The sequence below is a fragment of the Rhynchophorus ferrugineus genome, unplaced genomic scaffold (assembly GCF_030347505.1).
Source record: "Rhynchophorus ferrugineus isolate W39M unplaced genomic scaffold, kcgeb_rfMv2 rfM1, whole genome shotgun sequence".
Lineage (NCBI taxonomy): Eukaryota > Metazoa > Arthropoda > Insecta > Coleoptera > Curculionidae > Rhynchophorus > Rhynchophorus ferrugineus.
Window position 1 is genome coordinate 29,674,416 of NW_027472580.1, and position 21,126 is coordinate 29,695,541.

The following is a 21,126-nucleotide window of genomic DNA, read 5'->3' on the forward strand; positions in this document are numbered from 1 at the left end:
GTAATGAGAATTGTGTAATCATATAATTGATTGTTATTCATCACAGTAATATTAATCCTTTTATTTCAGAATGTTATGCCAACTTACCGCCTATTTTCACCCAGGATATGAACAACATAGTCGTATCAGAAAAAACGGATGTAGGAACGAGAATCTACAAACTAGAAGGAACAGATCCAGAGGATGGACCTGTACGATACGACCTAGAAGGAACTGACATATTAGACGTAGACCATGTTACTGGAGCAGTAACCGTCGTCAAGCCATTAGATTATGAAGTAAGTTACAAATTATTTTTCATATGTTTCTCCTAATAAATTGAATATATAGTATTAATAAAGTTTTATGTATAATGACCTTAGATACAAAGGATACAAAATCCTTACCAATAATTTTAAATTATTTTTTATAGGCTAATTCGACTTTAAGCCTAGTGGTTAGTATAGAAGATGAGGTGAAAGGTGGAGTAAAAAACAACATCGTCAAGGAAAGTATAACAGTCATCATCCTAGATGAAAATGACAATCCTCCAGAGTTCCAGAATGTAAGTATGCAGCTTTATATATATGTTAAATATTGTGTCAATTTCATGGAAAATTTATTTTCAAATTTTTAGTGCATATAATATACTTCTTGGATCAAAGTAAAGATAGCACTCTGTTGTTCAAGAAAAATCTGTTTCCTTTTTGTGATTTTTTGCGTATATGTACTGTTGTAACTATTACGTCACAAAGTACACTGAATTCTAAACTAATAGTTTCTAGAATCATAAGACTATATTCAATATATAAACAATGACTAAAACTCTCTGATAACTGATAAGTAACAAGTAATTTTATTGATTATTCTTTTTATATCATTATTGATTTAATTTTGTTTATAACATCGAATATATTGCCGAGGACTACTGATAGTCCGTTCAATAAAACAGTGAACTCACGTTATCTAAATCTATAACGTTAAAGCGTCGCTATTTTGCCACATCAACTTTGAGTTTTGGTTTATTTTGACATTGACATTTTGGGTAAAAAAAATATAATATAATTAAAATAATTAAACAAAAATAATTTTATCAAACATAATTTATTTTAACATTATAGTACATCTAATGCATATATTATCCCATTCCTGTTCGAGATAACTGATTAAAGACACAATCTGTTTCTGACTCTGACTATCTAATGGCTTCGGCATTTTCAATCAGAGTATTATCAAGAAACGATTTTAAATTTATTAAAACACAGCGACAAAACCTTTGTCGGTTTATAACCTGTAATTATTATCAATAATGTTTTGTAGAATTTTACAGACATTTGACAACCGGCTAATTTTTTTTGTAGGTTGATTCGGTTACATGTTCAGAGTATCAGACAGCATTATATCTTTTTTTAACTAGAACAAAATGAAAACGAAAATATTATCTGATTTTAAAACGAATTCACAAATTGGCAAAGGCAATACATTAAGCAATTAAGCATTTTGATGACGTGTTCACTGTTATTTTAAATAGGTTATATTTTTTATTAATTTTATCCATAATAGATATACTTCACCTAATGATCCTATTTATATACTTTTCAGACACCTTATAGTGTTGAGGTAGACGAAGACACCGAAGTAGGGACCTCGATCTTCACGGATATTTCGGTGATCGACAAAGACACGGTGGGCGGCAACATCGAAGTAACGTGCATCAATATACCGTTATTTAACGACGCTTGCGAAATTTTTAAAATACACGATCTGGGCTCCAGCGTGAACACCTACAACGGCACAATAATCCTATCCAAGAAATTAAATTACACCGTGGAGAAGGAGTACGCTTTCGCCCTGAAAGCGACGGTAAGGCTCGTCAGCTTCACTTTAATGGGAAATAGGGTAAAATGTTGAAAATTGCGTTTCTTTGTGATCGCGAAACAACGTCTACGATTACGGGAAAATTACTCATAATAAGTAAATGATCGAGTTGCTAGGATTCAAGAACACCAAACTAAATATCATTTTAACGATAGGGTTTCCCCTTCATTCTATTTTTAATATTTTACAATTTTCTGTAGTTAAATAAACAAAACATTTTAGATATACCAGTAATTATAGTATTTTTTAATTTTACTAATATTGTGAATTAAATTTGAGGAATTTTGTAAATTAAGTGTTTATGTTGAAACATTGTTTACATTACTATTTTCTAGAAGTAGCCACTACCTCTTCTTATGTTCTAGGAGAGCATGTCAAATTAGGTAAACCAAAAATTAATTTTCAAATTTTTGTAGTTTTTACTTGGCTCAAACGGTTACTTTTTTGATAATTCTATCGAAACAACGATTTAATATATTGCTTTTCTCAATAAAATCCATCTTCGGTTACTTACAGAAATGTTTTTAATTATAAAATTAATAAAATATATTTTATACTTAATTGTAATTGTCATTAAAATTTTTGTTATATTAGCTGATCCTGTTAGACTCATTTCGCAGCATATTTTCTATTGTTTGTGGCTCTATATCATGAATTTGAGCAAATACACTAATTATTTGGCCGTAAATAAAAAATCGTTGAACCCATATTATAAACATAACCCATCATCGTCCAAAAGGGCCATGGATTTTTCGTTGCAATGACATTAATTCTTCGTTGATGGGTCATCCTGTTAGAATAAAAGTGTATCCATATTTGAGACTCGATACTATACCGAGCAATATGCGAAGAAGATATATCCACCGGATTCCAGAAATGAGAAAAATATAAGCTCGAAATTGTCGATCGCGAAGCATCCGGAGACGCCATCTATCGGCCATACAAGTATAACTCGTTTATAAGACCCGATAGTTAAAGATTACTCTAACTAAAGAAAGTTCCATTTTCCAAATATATATTATAATTTACCAGAAAATAACAACTATAAAATGTATTGGAACGGTGGAGTACTCACAGACCAAGAGGTTAACTAAAATAGAGGTGATCAATAATTAGAGATAGGAGGAGGTCAATGGATAGAGCTAAAAGTGTAACACTAATTGATGTGATCATTGCAAACAACAATAAGCATAACGAAACATTTTAAAATAAAGTATCAAACTGACAGACTTTAATGAACTGTGTACAAGAACATCTATACAAAGTGAAGAAAGTGGTTTTATTAGCGATAACCCAAAAAATTTTAAAATTCCTATCGGCTTCAGTTACAATATCACGGAGTCTGAAACAATTCTGCAAACTCTTTCTGATATCTCCACTACCTAGGTTAAGTTAATCTTCCTCATGAATAGATTCTTCCTTTTAGCATAGACGTAACATATTTGACGATTACCAAATTCCTATCCTATTTATTTTAAAACCAAGTCGCTTCGATTGTTCTAATGTCAATAAAAAATAATAGTCCAAAACCACTTTCAGACTTTGATATCCAATTTTCTAGCTGATATTAAGCGCCTGCATCTAATTATGTTAAAACCGTTTATTTTTACTATAATTAGGATATATCTTAATGAAATTATTTTCCATAATTTCCTACAAGGTTTTTCCATCTTTTTAACAAAAGGGGTTAAAGCTCTCATTCTAGTTGCAACAGTTTATCTTTCATAACTTTTCCAGCATGTAGCTCGCTATTCTTACCTTTCTAACAATACGTAAATTAATTTGTTCAATTGACATCTGCAGTAACAATTTTAATCGGTCTTAGCAGTTCGTAATACACCACACGTAACTGATCCCATCATATACACAACGAGCCTATGTAGCCATAAATATTCCGCTTTGGTCTCGATGAGGATAGCCCACACCTGGACTAAGTCACAACTTTTTTGCACTAGGTCTTGACAGGGATGGTCTTAGTAGATCCATGTTTCATGATAGTCACCATATGCCACAGAGAGAAAACTTTTGTTTCTTAGAAGGCAGGCAAAAATCCGCGATATTTAAATGATTGATATTTGTATACACTCAATAACTCAATAAATAACAATAACGAAACTGTTATTTTATCTAAAGAAATATCAAAGTCATCGAAATACTAACTGACCAAAATACATAAAGTCCCCAGATATTAAAACTATTTCCTAGTGGCTTTAACAACGAGCTGACAATAGGTTTTCAAGAATACGTTTCTTCTTTATAAAAGGTAAATATTTTTCAATTGTCTCATAATTAACATTTTCAGAACAGGAAAAAATATTTTATTTCTACGTATAATAAAAAGTGAACATAGGTATTCGTTCCTCAAAATTAATTCACAATACTGATCACTATTAAATTATATCAACTTAAGCATTTATTCATATATATATATATATATATATATATATATATATATATTCGTGTTGATTAGATTGTGTGTTCGTCGTAGATTTAAACATAATTTCTATCAAGACAAAATTATGTTCTTGAAAATATGACGAAACTTTTTAAAGAACTTATAATGCTATATTTTCCTAAATATCTTTCCATACAGGACGGGACATTAACAAGCACCACAAATGTGACCGTCAAAGTTGGAGATGTTCAAGATACGCCACCCCACTTTCTAACGAACTTGACCGCAGAAATACTTGAATCAGCACCCATTAACACCCTAGTTTTCACCGCTCGAGCGGAAGATGGCGATAGGGGCAATCCAAGGCCGATCGTCTATGAACTTGTTGACAGTACGTATGAATCATTTAACTAATTGGCAAATAGATTAATCTCCTCCTTTACATTAACATTTGACATCGGTGTCGACCAGTACCAACACAAATCGAATTTTATAGACCGAATTGGTTACATGTTCGGACACATCAGTATTTTACGTTTCTATAAACTGAATTTGGCATTACGTTCGACCGTGTTGATGGCTGTGCATTGGCTCTTTTATTGGTAGAACTATAGATTATATGTTCTATGTGTCTAAAAGTCACCTAAATTTTTAAAAAAGTATATTAATAACTCTCAAAAAATCAAGCCAATGTCCAAACTAAAAGATATTTGAGATAAATAAAATTGAAATTTGTATTTATGTTGTAAGTTAACTTTATATTTATATTGTTGCTTGAAATATTGTAATAATATCACATATTGTATAAAGAAATATTATATAATTCAGAAGATAATACGAGGGTCACTAATTATATTTCGGAAATAGGAAAAAAAAGCAAATAGCTAAGCTGCGAATATATTTGAATTGTTTTTCAAAGTACGCGTGACAATGATCGATACGCTTTTGTATACGCTTAAACCAATTTTCAAAGCATTGATTCCATTCCGAATGAGGTATCTTCAAAACATGATATTTGAACGCTTCAATAGCTTCTTCGGGTGATGAAAATCGTTGACCACACAGTTTATTCTTCACGGATGGGAACGAAAAGAAGTCATTGGGCGTCAAATCAGGGCTGTACGGCGGATGATCCATCGATGTGCGAGAGCTCGCATTGTCATGATGTGTTAATCCGGTGTCTCTTGTTTGTTTTCCCTATTTCACCGAATACTTCTGGCAAACAAATTGTTGTGTACCAATCAGAATTTACTGTTGTACGATGCCTAATTTTCTCGAAGAAACAGGCCACCATTTTCTTTGAAGAGGTTCGTGCGCGAACAGCTTTTGTTGGATTTGGTTCATCTTGGATCAGCCATACAGTTGACTGCTGCTTACTTTCGGGCTCATACGAATATATCCATGATTCTTCTCTCGTCACTCGGACGAGCACCAATCGACACGAGCCTTTTTTGAGCGATTACAACGATACAACGCGAACATAACTTTCACACAGATAAGTGTTCATGTAAAATCGCATATATGCTGGTGGAACTAATGCTTAGGGATGCCCCAATCTCACAATAGGTGACATGACGATCTTGGATCACAACAGCCGATTTTGGACGACCTTCACGAAACTCGACCACCATTGAATTTACTAAACCAGCGATACACGGTGGTTTTTGATGGAGCTTCATCGCCAAGAGTCAAATTAAATCGATTGGTGTACTCTCGTTGTGAAAATCCACGTCGAAAATCGTAAAAAATCATCACACGAAAACATTTTCATGAACATACGATTCAGTTCTATTTTTTGCCGAGACGAAACTTTCAACTAAATATAAAATAAATAAATAACGTCCGTGCGACAAAATGTTCTGAGTACGTAAATCGTCAAAAATGTCAAACTTTACGATGGAACCGTCAGATGGACGAACATGACAACAGCAACATTTCTGCAACGACTGTTACAGAAAATGAAAAGAAAATAAGAAATATGCAATAAAAAATAAATAAAATCTTTTTTTTTTTTTGAAAAAATATGGAAAAATTATTTTTGGTGTTTTTAAAGTATTTGGGTGACTTACTTGCGGTACATAGTATTACAACCGTTTATTACTGGTGGCAGATACATTATTACTTCATCGCTATGTAGATGCACCGGAACCATATTACGTACACGGCATTACATTACAAAATCAGCGAATATAGTCTTCCAGCTTTAGCTCACTAGATATTGTTGTCTCATTGGACACTAGATCTAGAAATACCTTCTTGATGAACAACAACTTCTGACTTCATATTAGGCAGTAAGTCAATTCGCATTGAACAGTAATATTATATCATGTTAAAATAATATTAAACAATCAGTTATTATAATTGTATATATTAATAACTAAAATAAACAGTTTTATTGTAAGTTTTTTCATAATTGTTATTGTTTTTCAGACCCAATGGATTACTTCCTCTTGGATCCAATGACTGGTGAACTTCGCACGGCCAAACCTCTAGACAAAGAATCTATTAACAACCCTGAAGGAATCCTCAAGTTCGAAATTAGAGCGCACGAAGTAGTAGACGGGGTGCGGGGTAACGATCCATTGACGGTTACCAGTACGCAGGCTATCGTCAAAATCCTAGATGTCAACGACGAACCACCCAAATTCAATAAGCGTGAGTACTTCGTGGAGATTCCGGAGAATATTCCGAAAGGTTCGGCCTTGCCAGGCCTGGATATGTCTGTCAATGATCCTGATGAGGTAATAATTTGTAAATAAATTTTTAACTTAATGGGTCAATTGAAAAAGTCTCCGGACTGACCTAACCTCTCTAGCCCTAACCCTCAAGACGCATCTTGTCTATAAGTTTGCCAGCTGTCGGATCATTAGTTTGTGAATTATAGTATTTTGACTGAAGCAACTTTTGTTATTGTGAAGAAAATGGATAAAAAGGGATTTCGCGTGTTGATAAAATATTGCTTTTTGAAGGGAAAAAAATTCAGTTGAAGCAAAAACTTGTCTTGATGCCGAGTTTGCGGACATTGCCCCAGGAAAATCAATCATCAAGGAGTGGTATGCTAAGTTTGGACGTGGTGAAATGAGCACCGAAGACGGTGAACGCAGTGGACGCCCAAAGAGGTTGTTACCGACGAAAACATGAAAAAATCCACAAAATGATTTTGAGTGACCGTAAATTGAAATTGAATGAAATGGCAGACATTCTAAAGATATCAACTGAACGTGTACATCATATTATTCACGAATATTTGGGTATTCTCATACAGAAAGCTTTGTGCAAAGTAGGTGCCGCGCGAGCTCACTTTTGACCAAAAACAACGACGAGTTGATGATTCGGGGCAGTGTTCCAAGATGATCAAGCGTAATAAACCCGAGTTTTTGCGTCGATTTGTGACAATGGATGAAACATGGCTCCATCATTTCACTCCGAAGTCCAATCGACAGTTATCCGAGTGGACTGCACACGATGAACGCGCTCCAAAGCGTGGGAAAACGCAAGGGTCGGCTGGCAAGGTTATGGCGTCTGTATTTTGGGATGCGCATGGAATAATTTTCATTGACTACCTTGAAAAAGGAAGGACCATCAACAGCTCGTTTGCGTTTTATTAGCCGAAAACTAACACCTAAAATAAAGTACAATTAATCCACACAAATAAAATAAAATATCAACGCTAAGATAATTTGATAAATTTTGACCGACAAATTTGAAATTTCTTATCAGCAACGATTAAGGCATCAAAATATTTTTTATTAATCCCTTAGAACTTCAACAATCTGCCCATGGACAATAAATATTATTACATGATTTCCGTTATACTATATAACTATACTGACATATAGAAGATCGCTTCAGTAAGTGATCTACTGTACAAACTTATAATAATCCGAATCTTATTCTAGATACTATTCTAACTTATTCTAAAGTCTATCCAAACTTATTCTAAAGACTATTCTAACTTATTCTAGAGTTTATTATATCTCACTTTATGTGTCTATCAATCAGTTCGTATAGTAGTTTGCGTTTGAGCTTACGCACTTCACTGTCATCGCGCACATTTAGCAGTTTGGCGAGTGCATTGGGATGCATTAACAGTCTTTCAGAGTACTTTGCACTAACCCTTCAAATCACTCTCGTTATGGGTTCTAAGGGGATATCGATCTGAATTAATTTGTTGGAGACATAATATTGGGCATCGGCGATGACTCGCAACACTTTATTCTGGAGACTCTGTTCAATACCATAAGTCCAAATGGGCCTAAGTATTGAGTTATACAGCAAAACCTTGTTATCTAATGATAATTTAGATGTATACCCTATGTATAAGCTAGTACATTTGGTTTAGTTTAAGCCCAAGCTGTTTGCGTTTTGTAGCTATATGTTTTTTCCATGTCAAACGTCGATCGAAATGAATTCCCATATATTTAACGTCGTCTGCTTGCGGAAGTTCATGATTATTCAATTTTACTGAGGGACATGTTCTTCTACAAAGGGTGAATGTCACATGGGTAGATTTTGTCTCATTTTCTTTAATACTCCATGTTTTCAACCACAATTCGACTTTGTTAAGATGAAGTTGGAGGCTTTTTGTGGCTCATATTGAATCGTCGTGTGATGATTCAACCGCTGTATCATCAGCATATGCTGCAACAGTAGTGTTTCTTGATGTCGGTAGGTTAGCTGTATATAAAAAAATATAACAGTGGACCAAGAACACTGCCCTGCGGAACACCTGAATCAAAATAATGAAGAAAAAAAGAAAGTTATAACACATGTTTAAAAAATGCTTAATTTCTTAAATAAGGTTAAATTTATTTTATTACAGGGTAAAAATTCAGCATTCTCTCTCGAATTAAATGATATTTCCGGAGCATTTTCAATCGAACCACAAGAAGCAGAGGGTTCAACCAATGTTACGATTCGCGTGACCAATAACTCATTGGACTACGAAGATCCCAACCAAAGAAAGTTCATTATCCTAGCTGTTGCCAGGGAGTTATACACAGAGCAGAAATTGTCATCCACAGCTACGATTACAGTTTCAGGTAAACTAAAATCAAATGATCAATGTTATTATCATAAGCGATAAAATGAAACTATTACTTAATTTGCAGTTTTTGATATCAACGATAATGCGCCAGTTTTCGATCAGGATAGCTACTCGGCCACTGTGTCAGAGGTTGCATCGCCTGGTACGCTGGTTATCACCATTGTAGCCAAGGACCGTGATAGTGGGAAGTTTGGTGAAAATGGTATATTGTATAGACTAGCTGGCAATGGAGCTGAGCGGTTCACAGTTAACAATCGTACGGGTGCAGTCACCGTGGCACCATGCGAACACGTGGGAGAACCCAACTGTCTTGATTATGAATCGAAATCTGAGTATCAGCTTCAGTTTATTGTAAGCAATACTTTATCGTTTTTTTTTTTTTGAGAAGATACCATTTACGACTTTCAGGCAACCGATGACGATGGCAAAGGTCAAACTTCAACAGTACCGCTGAAAATCATCCTTACTGATAGCAACGATAATCCTCCAACATTCAGTCAGTCAACCTACATGGTATATATTAACGAAGGAGCAACTCGATTTGATCCAGAGGTCATCATTAAAGCCATAGATGCTGATAAAACTTCACGCATTACCTATTCTATTATAGCAGGAAATGATGATGACTTGTTTAAAATTGATCCGGAAATTGGCAAGCTTAAAATAACGAATTGGAAGGGATTGGAAGTTACTAGAGATAGTGACAATATCATACACCTAACTATAATGGTTTGTACTCAAAATTAAAATTAAAGGACTTTTTTTCTAAAATGAGCATCACATATATATATATTAAAAGTCAGTTTTAAAAACAGGCTATATAATAAGCTCTAGCTAATGCTATATGTATAGGAGCTACAGTTATATTGATTGGTGTGCGTTTTCTAATCATTATTAACACTTTTCTTGAAAATTACTTAAGTTGTTCACCAACAGATGTATTTTTTTAGGCTAGTGATGGTCAATTCACAACTACCGCTACAGTTAACATCACAGTTCTAGATATAAATAACAATTCTCCAATTTTCTCAAAGGAAAGCTATTTGGAGGTTATTGCTGAAGACGCATCTATAGGTAATATATATCTCTCACCCTTTTGTTTCACTAACATCCATGTACCATTAGGAACAACGTTGGTGAAGGTTGAAGCAACTGATGCAGACACTGGTATCAATGCAGAACTGGAATATTCCCTTTCGAAAGGAGCTTATGAAGATTTCATCATTGACAATACTTCAGGAGTGGTCACCGTGGCTTCCAAACTGGACTATGACCGACGCAATACTTATAATATTGAAGTTGTAGCCACAGATCATGGAGAACCGCCATTAAGCGGCACAACAACATTAACAGTCAGGATTCTTAATACCAATGATAAGATGCCTTATTTTGTACCCGCAACACAGAAAGCAGAGGTAAGTAGATTAATAACCCAATAATGACGAAATAATGGATCAAAAATATCTACCAGGTTATGGAGGACGTACCCGTTGGTACCATCATTCACACGTTGATAGCATTGGATCCTGATGTAAACTCTTCGGAAGCTCTGAATTTTGCCGCCACTGAACCAATCACTGCTCTTGATAAACATGGCATAGAAGTATCGGGGACAGAGATATTCAAAGAATTCTTCACCGTAGATAAAAACACTGGGAAGGTTACAGTAGGTAATCTATTGCAGAGGGACTTAGCTGCAATAGTGCGGATACCAGTATTGGTTACCGACATTACCGCACCTACAGTTCAACAGGGACAAGGACTGCTAGGTGAGTCGTATAATAATTTCGTAATTTTAGTTATTCGTTAGTTGCAGTAAAAGTAAAAGAAACATCATTGTGACATGTGACGTAACAAAAATAAAATAGGGTTCATAATTTTTTCCTTAGTCTCCTTATTCAAATAAATATCTTCGGAACGATGGAATGAAATATATGCAATGAAATATTTGTTGAGTGCTTTTATATTATAGGCTGCTTAATATTTTATTGACTTTATTGTTATTATTGCATTTTTTGATTTAATGTTTCCTATTTAAACTTACCCTTACTTTTTTACTCGGTTGACCTTAGGAAATCAGCGTCATGTGTCATCAGCCGCTTGACAAGTATGAGTGGTGCGGTGTTTTGAAAAGGAACTATATATATGTGTTCGTTTATTTCCCCAATTTAATTTTGAGCTTATCAAATGAATTCTAATTAGAGAAATATATGACACATAGAAAATTACTAATTATATTTTTTTACATACTATAGTGCAAATATATTAAATTTACTTAATTATTTTATTACACTAACTAAATCGGATCTCGTTTCGGTAGCTCATTTTCAAGTATGAAGGGAGTAAACAAAATTATTATAATACGACTGTATATTTAATGAGAAAAGGCATTAACGTTAATTGAAAGAGCATCCTGTATGAAATTAACTGACCTTTATTTTTTCATGGACATCATATAATCATTGTATAATTAGAGATTTTAATTAACATATTTGAAATAAAATAACAATGACAGGTCATTTGAAAAGTCTCCAGCCTAACACGTAGATGGCCCTACTAGAATTAGATCCGTATGTTTTTTAGTTAGTCTTAACCCTCAAAAGATGCATGTATAAATTTGACAGCTGTCGGATCATTAGTTTTTTTAATTATAGTATTTTGAGTGAAGCAACTTTTGTTATTGTGAAAAAAATCGATAAAAAGGAATTTCGCGTATTGATAAAATATTGCTTTTTGAAGGGAAAAATACAGTTGAAGCAAAAACTTGGCTTGATGCCGAGTTTCCGGACACTGCCTCAGGCAAATCAACCATCAAGGATTGGTATGCTAAGTTTAGACATGGTGAAATGAGCACCGAATAGGGTGAACACAGTGGACGCCCAAAAGAGGTTGTTACCGAAGAAAACATTTAAAAAATCCACAAAATGATTTTGAATTATCGTAAAATGAAACTGAATGAAACAGCAGACACTCTGCTGCGCGAGCTCACTTTTGACCAAAAACAAGGACAAGATGATGATTCGAAGCAGTGTTTGACGATGATCAAGCGTAATAAACCCGAGTTTTTGCGTCGATATGTGACAATGGATGAAATCGCAAAATACAGACGCCATAAGCCTTGCCAGCCGACTGTTGTTCGGATGATTGTGGATTGGACTTCGGAGTGAAATGATGGAACCATGTTTCATGGATTGCCGCATTTGAAGAAAAAGAAAGTGCTGCTTCACCAAGACAATGCACCGTGTCAAAAATCCATGAATTGGGGTCGACTTGCTTCCTCGTCCACCGTATTCTCCAGATCTGGCCCTCACCAACTACTTTCGAAAGAAAGAGAAATTTTCGTCGAATGAAGAGGTGATCGCCAAAACTGAGGCCTATTTTGAAACAAAAAAAATCACCCTTGAAGGGTAATTATGTTGAATAAAAAAACTATTTTTTTCAAAAAAATTTGTTTTACTATGGTAGGCCGGCGGCTTTTCAATTGACCTGTCATATCAGATATAACTCGACTTGTTTTATCCGATGGTGTTGAGCGTAGGAACTATTTTTTTCTCACATTGTTTTTATCAAAATTTTGCAAAACCCTTAGAATGTCACCTTCAAATTCCAAGTCAAATTATAATTTCAATCAATCGATTACGACACTAACGTAGGCAGATTAATGCGAATTTAAATATTTAAATTAATAAATAAGATTTTGCTAATAATAAATTGAAATCGAAACTATAATTTCTTCCATAATGATGGTTATAATGATAACAGTTACCATGAAAAGCTAACTATGAATCAACCTAGAAAGCTTAAAATTTTCCGTTTTTTGCATTAAAATTTTTAACAAAAGACACAAAAAACTTTTTCTGATAAAATGAATCCATCTACTATTTCTGAATTTGTAGTTGGAACAGAATGCTGAACACTTTTAACTTTTCCAGTTATCACCATTTTGGATGTAAATGATTCTCCGCCCAACTTTGTTCCTCCATGGACAGTGGAGCATCCTATTTATTTCTTGGAGATCAAGGAAGAACTGCCTGTTGGGACAATTGTGTCTACGTACAAAGCCTTCGATGAAGATTCGGACATTGCCGGTTACACAATCTATCCAGAAAATGAATATTTTCAGATCAATAACGGCACTGGCATCGTTCAAATTAAGAAAAACATTGATTATGAAGAAACAATAGAGTTGACATTTACGGTAAGTGCTTATGTAACTGTTCAACAAGGCTATATTTTATAGGAAAATCTCCGTTTATTATTATTTCTCAATGTATTTTCCATCAATAGTTACTATCGTATCCCTTTTTTTAATTACATCAATCATATATTAATAAAAATTGAAGTGTTACTCAACTAGTCATTAAGGAACCAATAGGAACGATAAAAACAATTGCGAAAAACGCAAATAGGATATTGTTTTTTCTAAATTAACGTTACCTCATTCAAAGTAATCCAATATATTAAAAGTAGCCCCAGTCTTTTCTGGAAGCACTTTTAATCATTACAATTGTCTGTATACATTCTTCATATATACATAGGATTTTTACTATTTTTTTAAAAATTCCTAAATTTTTAAATTATTCCAATAGCCAATAGCAATAGCAAATAGGAAAACAACTCAGAAATTTCTGACCAATCACCAAAGATCGAAGTGAATGGGTTCGACGTAACGGCGAAAAAGCTGAATAATTCGCACAACATTTAGCTAAAGTATTCCAACCGAATGACATGGAATCTAAAATGGATTCAACTCCTATTTATCAACCCAATGTTGCTGCAAATGGGATTCCTCCAATGGAAGTTGCCACAGAAATTGATAACAATATGAATCCTAAAAAGACTCCTGGAATTGATAATATTTCACCTGTGTTATTGAAAGAATTGCCACGAAAAGCAGTGTTGACATATATATTTAATTTTTGTATGAGACTGGAACATGTTCCGGAATATTTTAAGGTTGCCCAAATAATTACGCTTAAAAAACCTGACAAACCGACAGAATAAGTTGGATCTTATTTACGCATACCAGATTTCCTGTTCGGATTTCGAAATCACCACTTTCCAATGAGCCAAATGCACAGAGTAACAGCGGTGAAAAGAAAGAAAATCCCTTGAAAGCTCTGGGATATTCTTGGACGACTTACAAGGTTTTGACCGGTTATGGCATTTGTGGCTATTCTACAAGATCTCCTGTAGCTGATCTATACTGCTAATATCCCATCAACAAAAGGAACAGTACTTGAAAGATTATCCGACGACACAGTGCCTAACTGAGTAGAAAAACAACAAGTGGCAATCAACAATATCTAAAAATGTACTAGAAACTGGAAAATACATCTTTATAGCTCAAAAACTGTCCATGTTAATTTTGCGCTGGCGGCAAAATGATAAAAACCTAATTATATCGGTTGACGGCTGCCCTATTTGTCAATCAAAATCAGCTAAATACCTCGACATCCATCTCGATCGTAGGTTAATTGGAAACATTATATTAGACAAAAAGCAGAGTAGATCAGACTCGAAGTCAAACAACTGTACAGGTTAGTTGGAAAATACTCTCAAGCAGGAACTAAAATCAAAAATATTGGTTTATCTATCAATCATAAACCAATATGGACCTATGGAGTGCAAATATTGGGTTGCATTAAAACATCAAACCAATTAGTAATCCAACCCTGCCCAAACAAAGTTTTATGATTAATTATCAATTGTAATTAATCGCTAAGTAACCAACGAAGGGCTATACGATGACCTCGATATAAAATGGATTTACAAAGTGATTTGACATGTCGCCTTAAAACATGAAATAAGGTTGCTAAAGGGCAGCAACGTAGGAGCAATACAGCTACTGGATAACACCCAAGAAATCAGAAGACTGAAGGAAACCAAACCACACCCACTAGCATAGTGTCTAAGTGTTATTCTTATCTTTAACTAGCTGACCCGGCAAACGTTGTTTTGCCATGCAAATAATTTCTAGAGAATTTCTAGTGTAGAAAAAAAACTAACTTATTGGAAGTGTGTAAGGATATGGTATATGAGTGAAAAAGGCATGGAGCGCTGTGAACAATGAGGGAATGTAAAAATAACTGAACACCAAACATTATTTTTTTAATTTATTATCATTTATTTTAAGTAATAATTATTTATATCATTAATTCACAGCATAATATTAATCTCTTGATGGTTTATCTACTCGAGAGCATGCAACTTTATCCGTGTTAAAAACATGGCGTGTTCAAATCTAAGCCACAAACAGACATTGTTTGGTCTTGGGATTTATTAATTGTCATTTTATATATATAATAAGTATAAGTATATATAATAAGTATATAAAAATTCATTGTAAATGCCAATCTAATCGGAAATTGAATACGCTTAAATTGAATTGGCACATCTGTGGGTACAGTAGGTATTCGTGGTATTAATATATTTTCACCTCGAAACTTGCCGTTTAAAATGGTGGCTCCGGTAACGTTTTTCATTAATTTTTTAATGACTAATCGCGTACCGTTACACAGCCGTGGCACGTAACTTACCAAGTTATAATAATTGATGTTATCGAGCGGGATAAGAAATTATAAAATTATTAAAATAACTATTAAAAAACAGGGGTTGGTGGTAGAAAAGTGAAAATTTAATAGTATTTAGTAATGCCACATAATAATAAAAAATTATCCAAAAAATTAAAAAAAAATTGGGGTAAACACCCCTTATCACTTAGGGGTTTGAAAAAAAGATAGTAGCCGATTCTTGGACCTACTGAATATGCATAAAAAAATTCATGAAAATCGGTTAAGCCGTTTCGGAGGAGTATTGGAACGAACATTGTGACATGAGAATTTTATATATAAGATTTAAGTAATTTATATTTATTTTAATTTGGGAAATACATAGTGTGAGAAGATTATACTAAACATATCTAATGTAAGACGTAATTATTTTTAAAAAAATTACATGTATATAATATCTGATATAGTCGAATAAACAGCCTTGTCTTTTATTTTCAGGTATATGCTTACGACAGTGGAGTTCCGCAACTGAACGCGTCCGCCTTGGTCCAAGTCAAGATCATCAATCTGAACGATAACGATCCTGTATTCACGCAAACGTCCTACAACGTATCCATCGATGAGAACTCTCCCAACGACACCGTTCTGCTGCAAGTAACGGCCGTAGATAAGGATAGAGGCGAGTACGGAGAAGTATTTTATAATTTAACGGGAGAGCACAGCGAGAATTTCCATATCGACCCAAGAAGCGGCGTTATTACCGTCGCTAACTCGAACTTTCTGGATCACGAGACAATCGCGGAATGCGTACTACAAGTCGTAGGTAAGTGAATAACGATATAGCCCATGTTTTATTCAATTCCAACGGCTTAGAATAAGTCTGTTCATTATTTAATTTACAACATCTACTTAAATTATTTTCTATATTAATTATGCTTAAAAAATAACAAAAGAATGAGATTTTTAATGTCACTGTTTAAGAAGTTTGCTATAACAGGTCAATTGAAAAGTCCCCGGCCTACCATAGTAAAACACATTTTTTCTGGCAAAATTAGTTTTTTTTATTCAACATAATTCCCTTCAAGGGTGATACACTGCTTATAGCGACCCTCCAACTTTTCGATACCATTTTTGTAGTACGATTTGTCCTTTGCTTCAAAATAGGCCTCAGTTTCGGCGATCACTTCTTCATTCGACGAAAATTTCTTCCCAGCGAGCATTCTTTTGAGATCTGAGAACAGGAAATAGTCGCTGGGAACCAGATCTGGAGAATACGGTGGATGAGGAAGCAATTCGAAGCCCAATTCATAGATTTTTGCCATCGTTTTCACTGACTTGTGACACGGTGCATTGTCTTGGTGAAGCAGCACCTTCTTTTTCTTCAAATGCGGCCGTTTTGCGACGATTTCGCCCTTCAAACGGTCCAATAGCGCCATGTAGTAGTTGCTGTTGATGGTCCTTCCTTTTTTAAGGTAGTCAATGAAAATTATTCCATGCGCATCCCAAAATACAGACGCCATAACCTTGCCAGCCGACTGTTGGGTTTTCCCACGCTTTGGAGCTGGTTCATCATGTGAAGTCCACTCGGATGACTGTCGATTGGACATATCGACGCAAAAACTCGGGTTTGTTACTCTTGATCATCTTCAAACACTGCTCCGAATCATCAACTCGTGGTTGTTTTTGGTCAAAAGTGAGCTCGCGTGGCATCCACTTTGCACAGAGCTTTCTGATACCTAAATATTCGTGAGTGATATGATGTACACGTTCAGTTGATATCAAGCCAAGTTTTTGCTTCAACTGTATTTTTTCCCTTCAAAAAGCAATATTTTATCAAGACGCAAAATGCCTTTTTATCCATTTTTTTCACAATAACAAAAGTTGCTTCACTCAAAATGCTATAATTTACAAACTAATGAGCCAAGAGCTGTCAAATTTATACATGCATCTTTTGAGGGTTATTCCTACCAAAAAAATATATGGATTTAATTCTAGTAGCGCCATCTATGTGTCCGGCCGGGGACTTTTCAATTAACCTGTCATACAAACGACTTCTTTCTTTCCTTCCGAGTTCCTTCTTTCTAGCTGTCTAGAGCTGTATCAGTCGCGCGATATTGCACCTAAAGAAACGACCAGAGGCATATTAGTGGTACAGATTATAGTTGTAGTGAAATTATTTGTGTGTATCAATTTTACCACCAGTTTGCCTTTAATGTTCCTTTAAAATGTATTGTTGTGAATACCCAAGTGTAAGCTATGGGTTCGCAGCAACTTCAGTCCATAGAGCAGTAGAGAGAAAACTCAATAGGTGTATCTGAAGAAAAGTCTTGCAAGGTCCAATATCCCAATAGTACTGTAATCGCCATTTTGGTAATATGATTGATTTGTTTAAATATGCATTATAGACACCTATAAAGAAAATATTTTGTTGCGAAGGCATTTAATTTATTGTTAAACAGATATTACCACGCAGATGCGCCACGTGACACCATAGCATCATATTCTATTGATAAATAAAATTGAAATAAAAACGAATACATCAGAATATATATTTTTTATATACACACATATATAATATTATTATATTAATTAAAGACACTAAAGAAATATGAATTATAAATGTATTTTTGTTTTATTATACTGATAACAAATTTGTCATGCTTTCTTGTTACACTTCTGCTAACTTTAATCCAAAAATATGTCATACAGATCATTTATATGCTTGGCATAATTTTTATAACATTTTATCTTGAAAACCATTACATATTATATAACGAGGTTTAAAATTAATATTTTAAAAATAATTTGTGTAAAATGACTGTGACGTCATTCACATGGCAGAATCTACGAATCAAATAATGCAGATAACTAAGTACCTACATACAATAAATAAGAACATTGACCCAATATAATAACAAAATCTTGACGGATTTTGTTCTAAGTATGGCATCTATGGTATAGTATATCCAAAGTTGGTGTGAACATACGTCATCTAAATTTAAGACGTCAAAACGTCGTAATTGTGAATCAATTGTCGCCCAATCAACTATGAGTTTTAGTTCAGTTTGGCTTTGACATACAACAAAATTGTAGTTTAAATAAAATAATGAAACAAAAATGTTATCGAATAATATAAAGCACAATATATATACAGCCATAATAATTTATAGGTTAGAATTGTTTTATTATATTTATATTGAACTATTTTCCACACCACCCATGAGGTAGAATTTCAGGCGCGTAATTTTATTTAGTGGTATCCCCTAGGAGGCCTAATCTACCTAATTAACAATTTTATATCCAATTAATGTATTTTACTTTCCTTCGATGGTGTGTTTCCTTGTCAAGTCATTTTGATTTCACTTTATTTTCCATTTCTTCTGCTACTACCTGTGTACACCACTCTTGAAAAAATTAATGACTGAATTATCCCTAATGCATTTGCCATACCTGCAAAACAGTTGATATTTTTTCTCTCATCGCACACTTTAACTAATTACTCATGTATCTTCTGAACAATTATACACACTAATGGACATAAATCTTTCAGACTCTAGAATACTATTTCCTACAATTATCTTATATTAATAATATACACACATTTAGTGTTTCCTCTCTCATCGCCCTGTCTTGGGCATAATCAGCATTGAATCATAATCCCATATTCAGAAAGTTTCACTCAAGTGAATAACTAAGCTGTTCATTTCCAATCTATCGTACGTTTGTTCACGATTCCATCATTTCTCAATTTCTCCTTCAATGTGACTGATCGAGATCATCCAAACCGAAGGTGCTATTAACCATTCCTCTTTCCAGCATGAAGCACAATACATCTGCAATGAATTATTAATAATTGTTATGACTAATAAAACCTAATTAATTCTTATTCGAACTTTTACCTTGTTCCATCGACTTTAGACATCAAGCTGATTTGATTCGCCACCCGCTTCGTATTAGGACGATTTCTTTTCAGTGGATCCAAGATTTTGTTTTAATTTTTTGAGATATTTAGTGCCTCTATTATAAAGTGGCCATGTCCATACTAACATTCAGAGCAGCTGCAACGCGCTAAAATATATTTTCAATAAAAAACGAAGCAAATTAATATTTAACAGTAAAAATACTTAATTCTTTAAGGAATTTTATAGCAAGAGGGGACCTCTATTATCTCGTTCCTGTTCGAAATAACTGATTAGAGTGGCGATCTGTTCTGTCTGCCATCGGAATTTTTAGTCAGGGTAATAATAAGCAGCGATTTGTTTATCAAAACTAACAAAGCGTTAAAACAACGTTTTCCGGTTTCATTACTATTGTTTTGAAGAATTTTGTATACGTTTGACAACTGGACAACTTTGACAGGCTGGTTCGTTTACATGTTCGAACTTATAAGACAGCATTGTATCTCATTTGCACATTTACCTTCAAATTTTTAACATTGTTTCATTTCAACATATTTCAGTTTATATTCCGGCCAATATAACGCCTTCTTTGATGTAACTAAGTGAAGTTGGGGAAAATCATCGCAGTTGAAGATATAAGGTTGCAAAAGCTGGATTGATATTGCTCAAAGTAGGTGTCCTTGAGCCTTCAAAATTTAAGCCTTTCCAATTAGGAAAAACCCAAACTTTGAAAAGCACTTCTAGTTCTTTTCGGCACAAGGACGTTTCAGAGTGTAAGGCTACCAAAGGCGACTGAAGTTGCTCTGAGCTAAAGTAATCTACTGGAATTTAGACAGAAGCTTCCAGTTCTAAGTTCATGACTATCAAAGACGGATTACAGTAGCTCAGTTTTTCTAGCTATTAGAATGAGCTATTAGGATAAGCTGATCTAAGCTTTAGATAAGCTATTCGAATTGTCTGTCATTTAAACTTGGAAAACCTTTCTATACAGACGGGACTTTGGTCGTTTCTTTAGGATGGTGTTTTTATATTCAATATTTTAGGCCATCGTCACTTCTTTTATTAAAAACAAGATTTATAGTAAATTCACATTTCGTAACTTTTCATACAAAATATTGTTTGTGTTGTAAATAACTTGAATTCAATTGCAAAAAGTAATATCACCACGATATGAAAATTACTTTTCGAAAAATATTTGCCATGTGCAAATCAAACAAGAAGGATTTTACTTACTTTTTATATGTTTTTAGAGTGGCACGTTTTTGTAGCATGAAACGGTCTAAACACTCACAAACCACATCTAGTAATTATTGTAAGAAATATTTTTCAGGGTTTTTAAAAATTGCTCTCATTAGACCTAGAGCAGAGCGTTAGCATCTAGAACAGATCGAGACCGTTGTAAATATAAATTGTTTT

At 34.0% G+C, this 21,126-nt stretch overlaps 1 protein-coding gene across 12 annotated transcripts in view; it reads left to right on the top strand.

Moving 5' to 3' along the window:
• Cad87A (Cadherin 87A) overlaps nt 1-21,126 on the top strand; it is a 727,969-nt gene that overhangs the window by 677,605 nt on the left and 29,238 nt on the right. For all 12 annotated transcript variants that reach the window (XR_013008485.1, XM_076419263.1, XM_076419271.1 and 9 more), the window contains 13 exons: nt 70-278; nt 413-544; nt 1,582-1,842; nt 4,451-4,643; nt 6,683-6,993; nt 9,075-9,294; nt 9,364-9,650; nt 9,708-10,028; nt 10,250-10,373; nt 10,425-10,714; nt 10,771-11,068; nt 13,232-13,497; nt 16,310-16,634. Coding sequence is in view for 11 of the 12 variants with exons in the window: in XM_076419263.1 (XP_076275378.1) it covers nt 70-278; nt 413-544; nt 1,582-1,842; nt 4,451-4,643; nt 6,683-6,993; nt 9,075-9,294; nt 9,364-9,650; nt 9,708-10,028; nt 10,250-10,373; nt 10,425-10,714; nt 10,771-11,068; nt 13,232-13,497; nt 16,310-16,634 (3,237 nt within the window). In the remaining variant the exon portion in view is untranslated. The remainder of the gene's footprint in view (nt 1-69; nt 279-412; nt 545-1,581; nt 1,843-4,450; nt 4,644-6,682; nt 6,994-9,074; nt 9,295-9,363; nt 9,651-9,707; nt 10,029-10,249; nt 10,374-10,424; nt 10,715-10,770; nt 11,069-13,231; nt 13,498-16,309; nt 16,635-21,126) is intronic.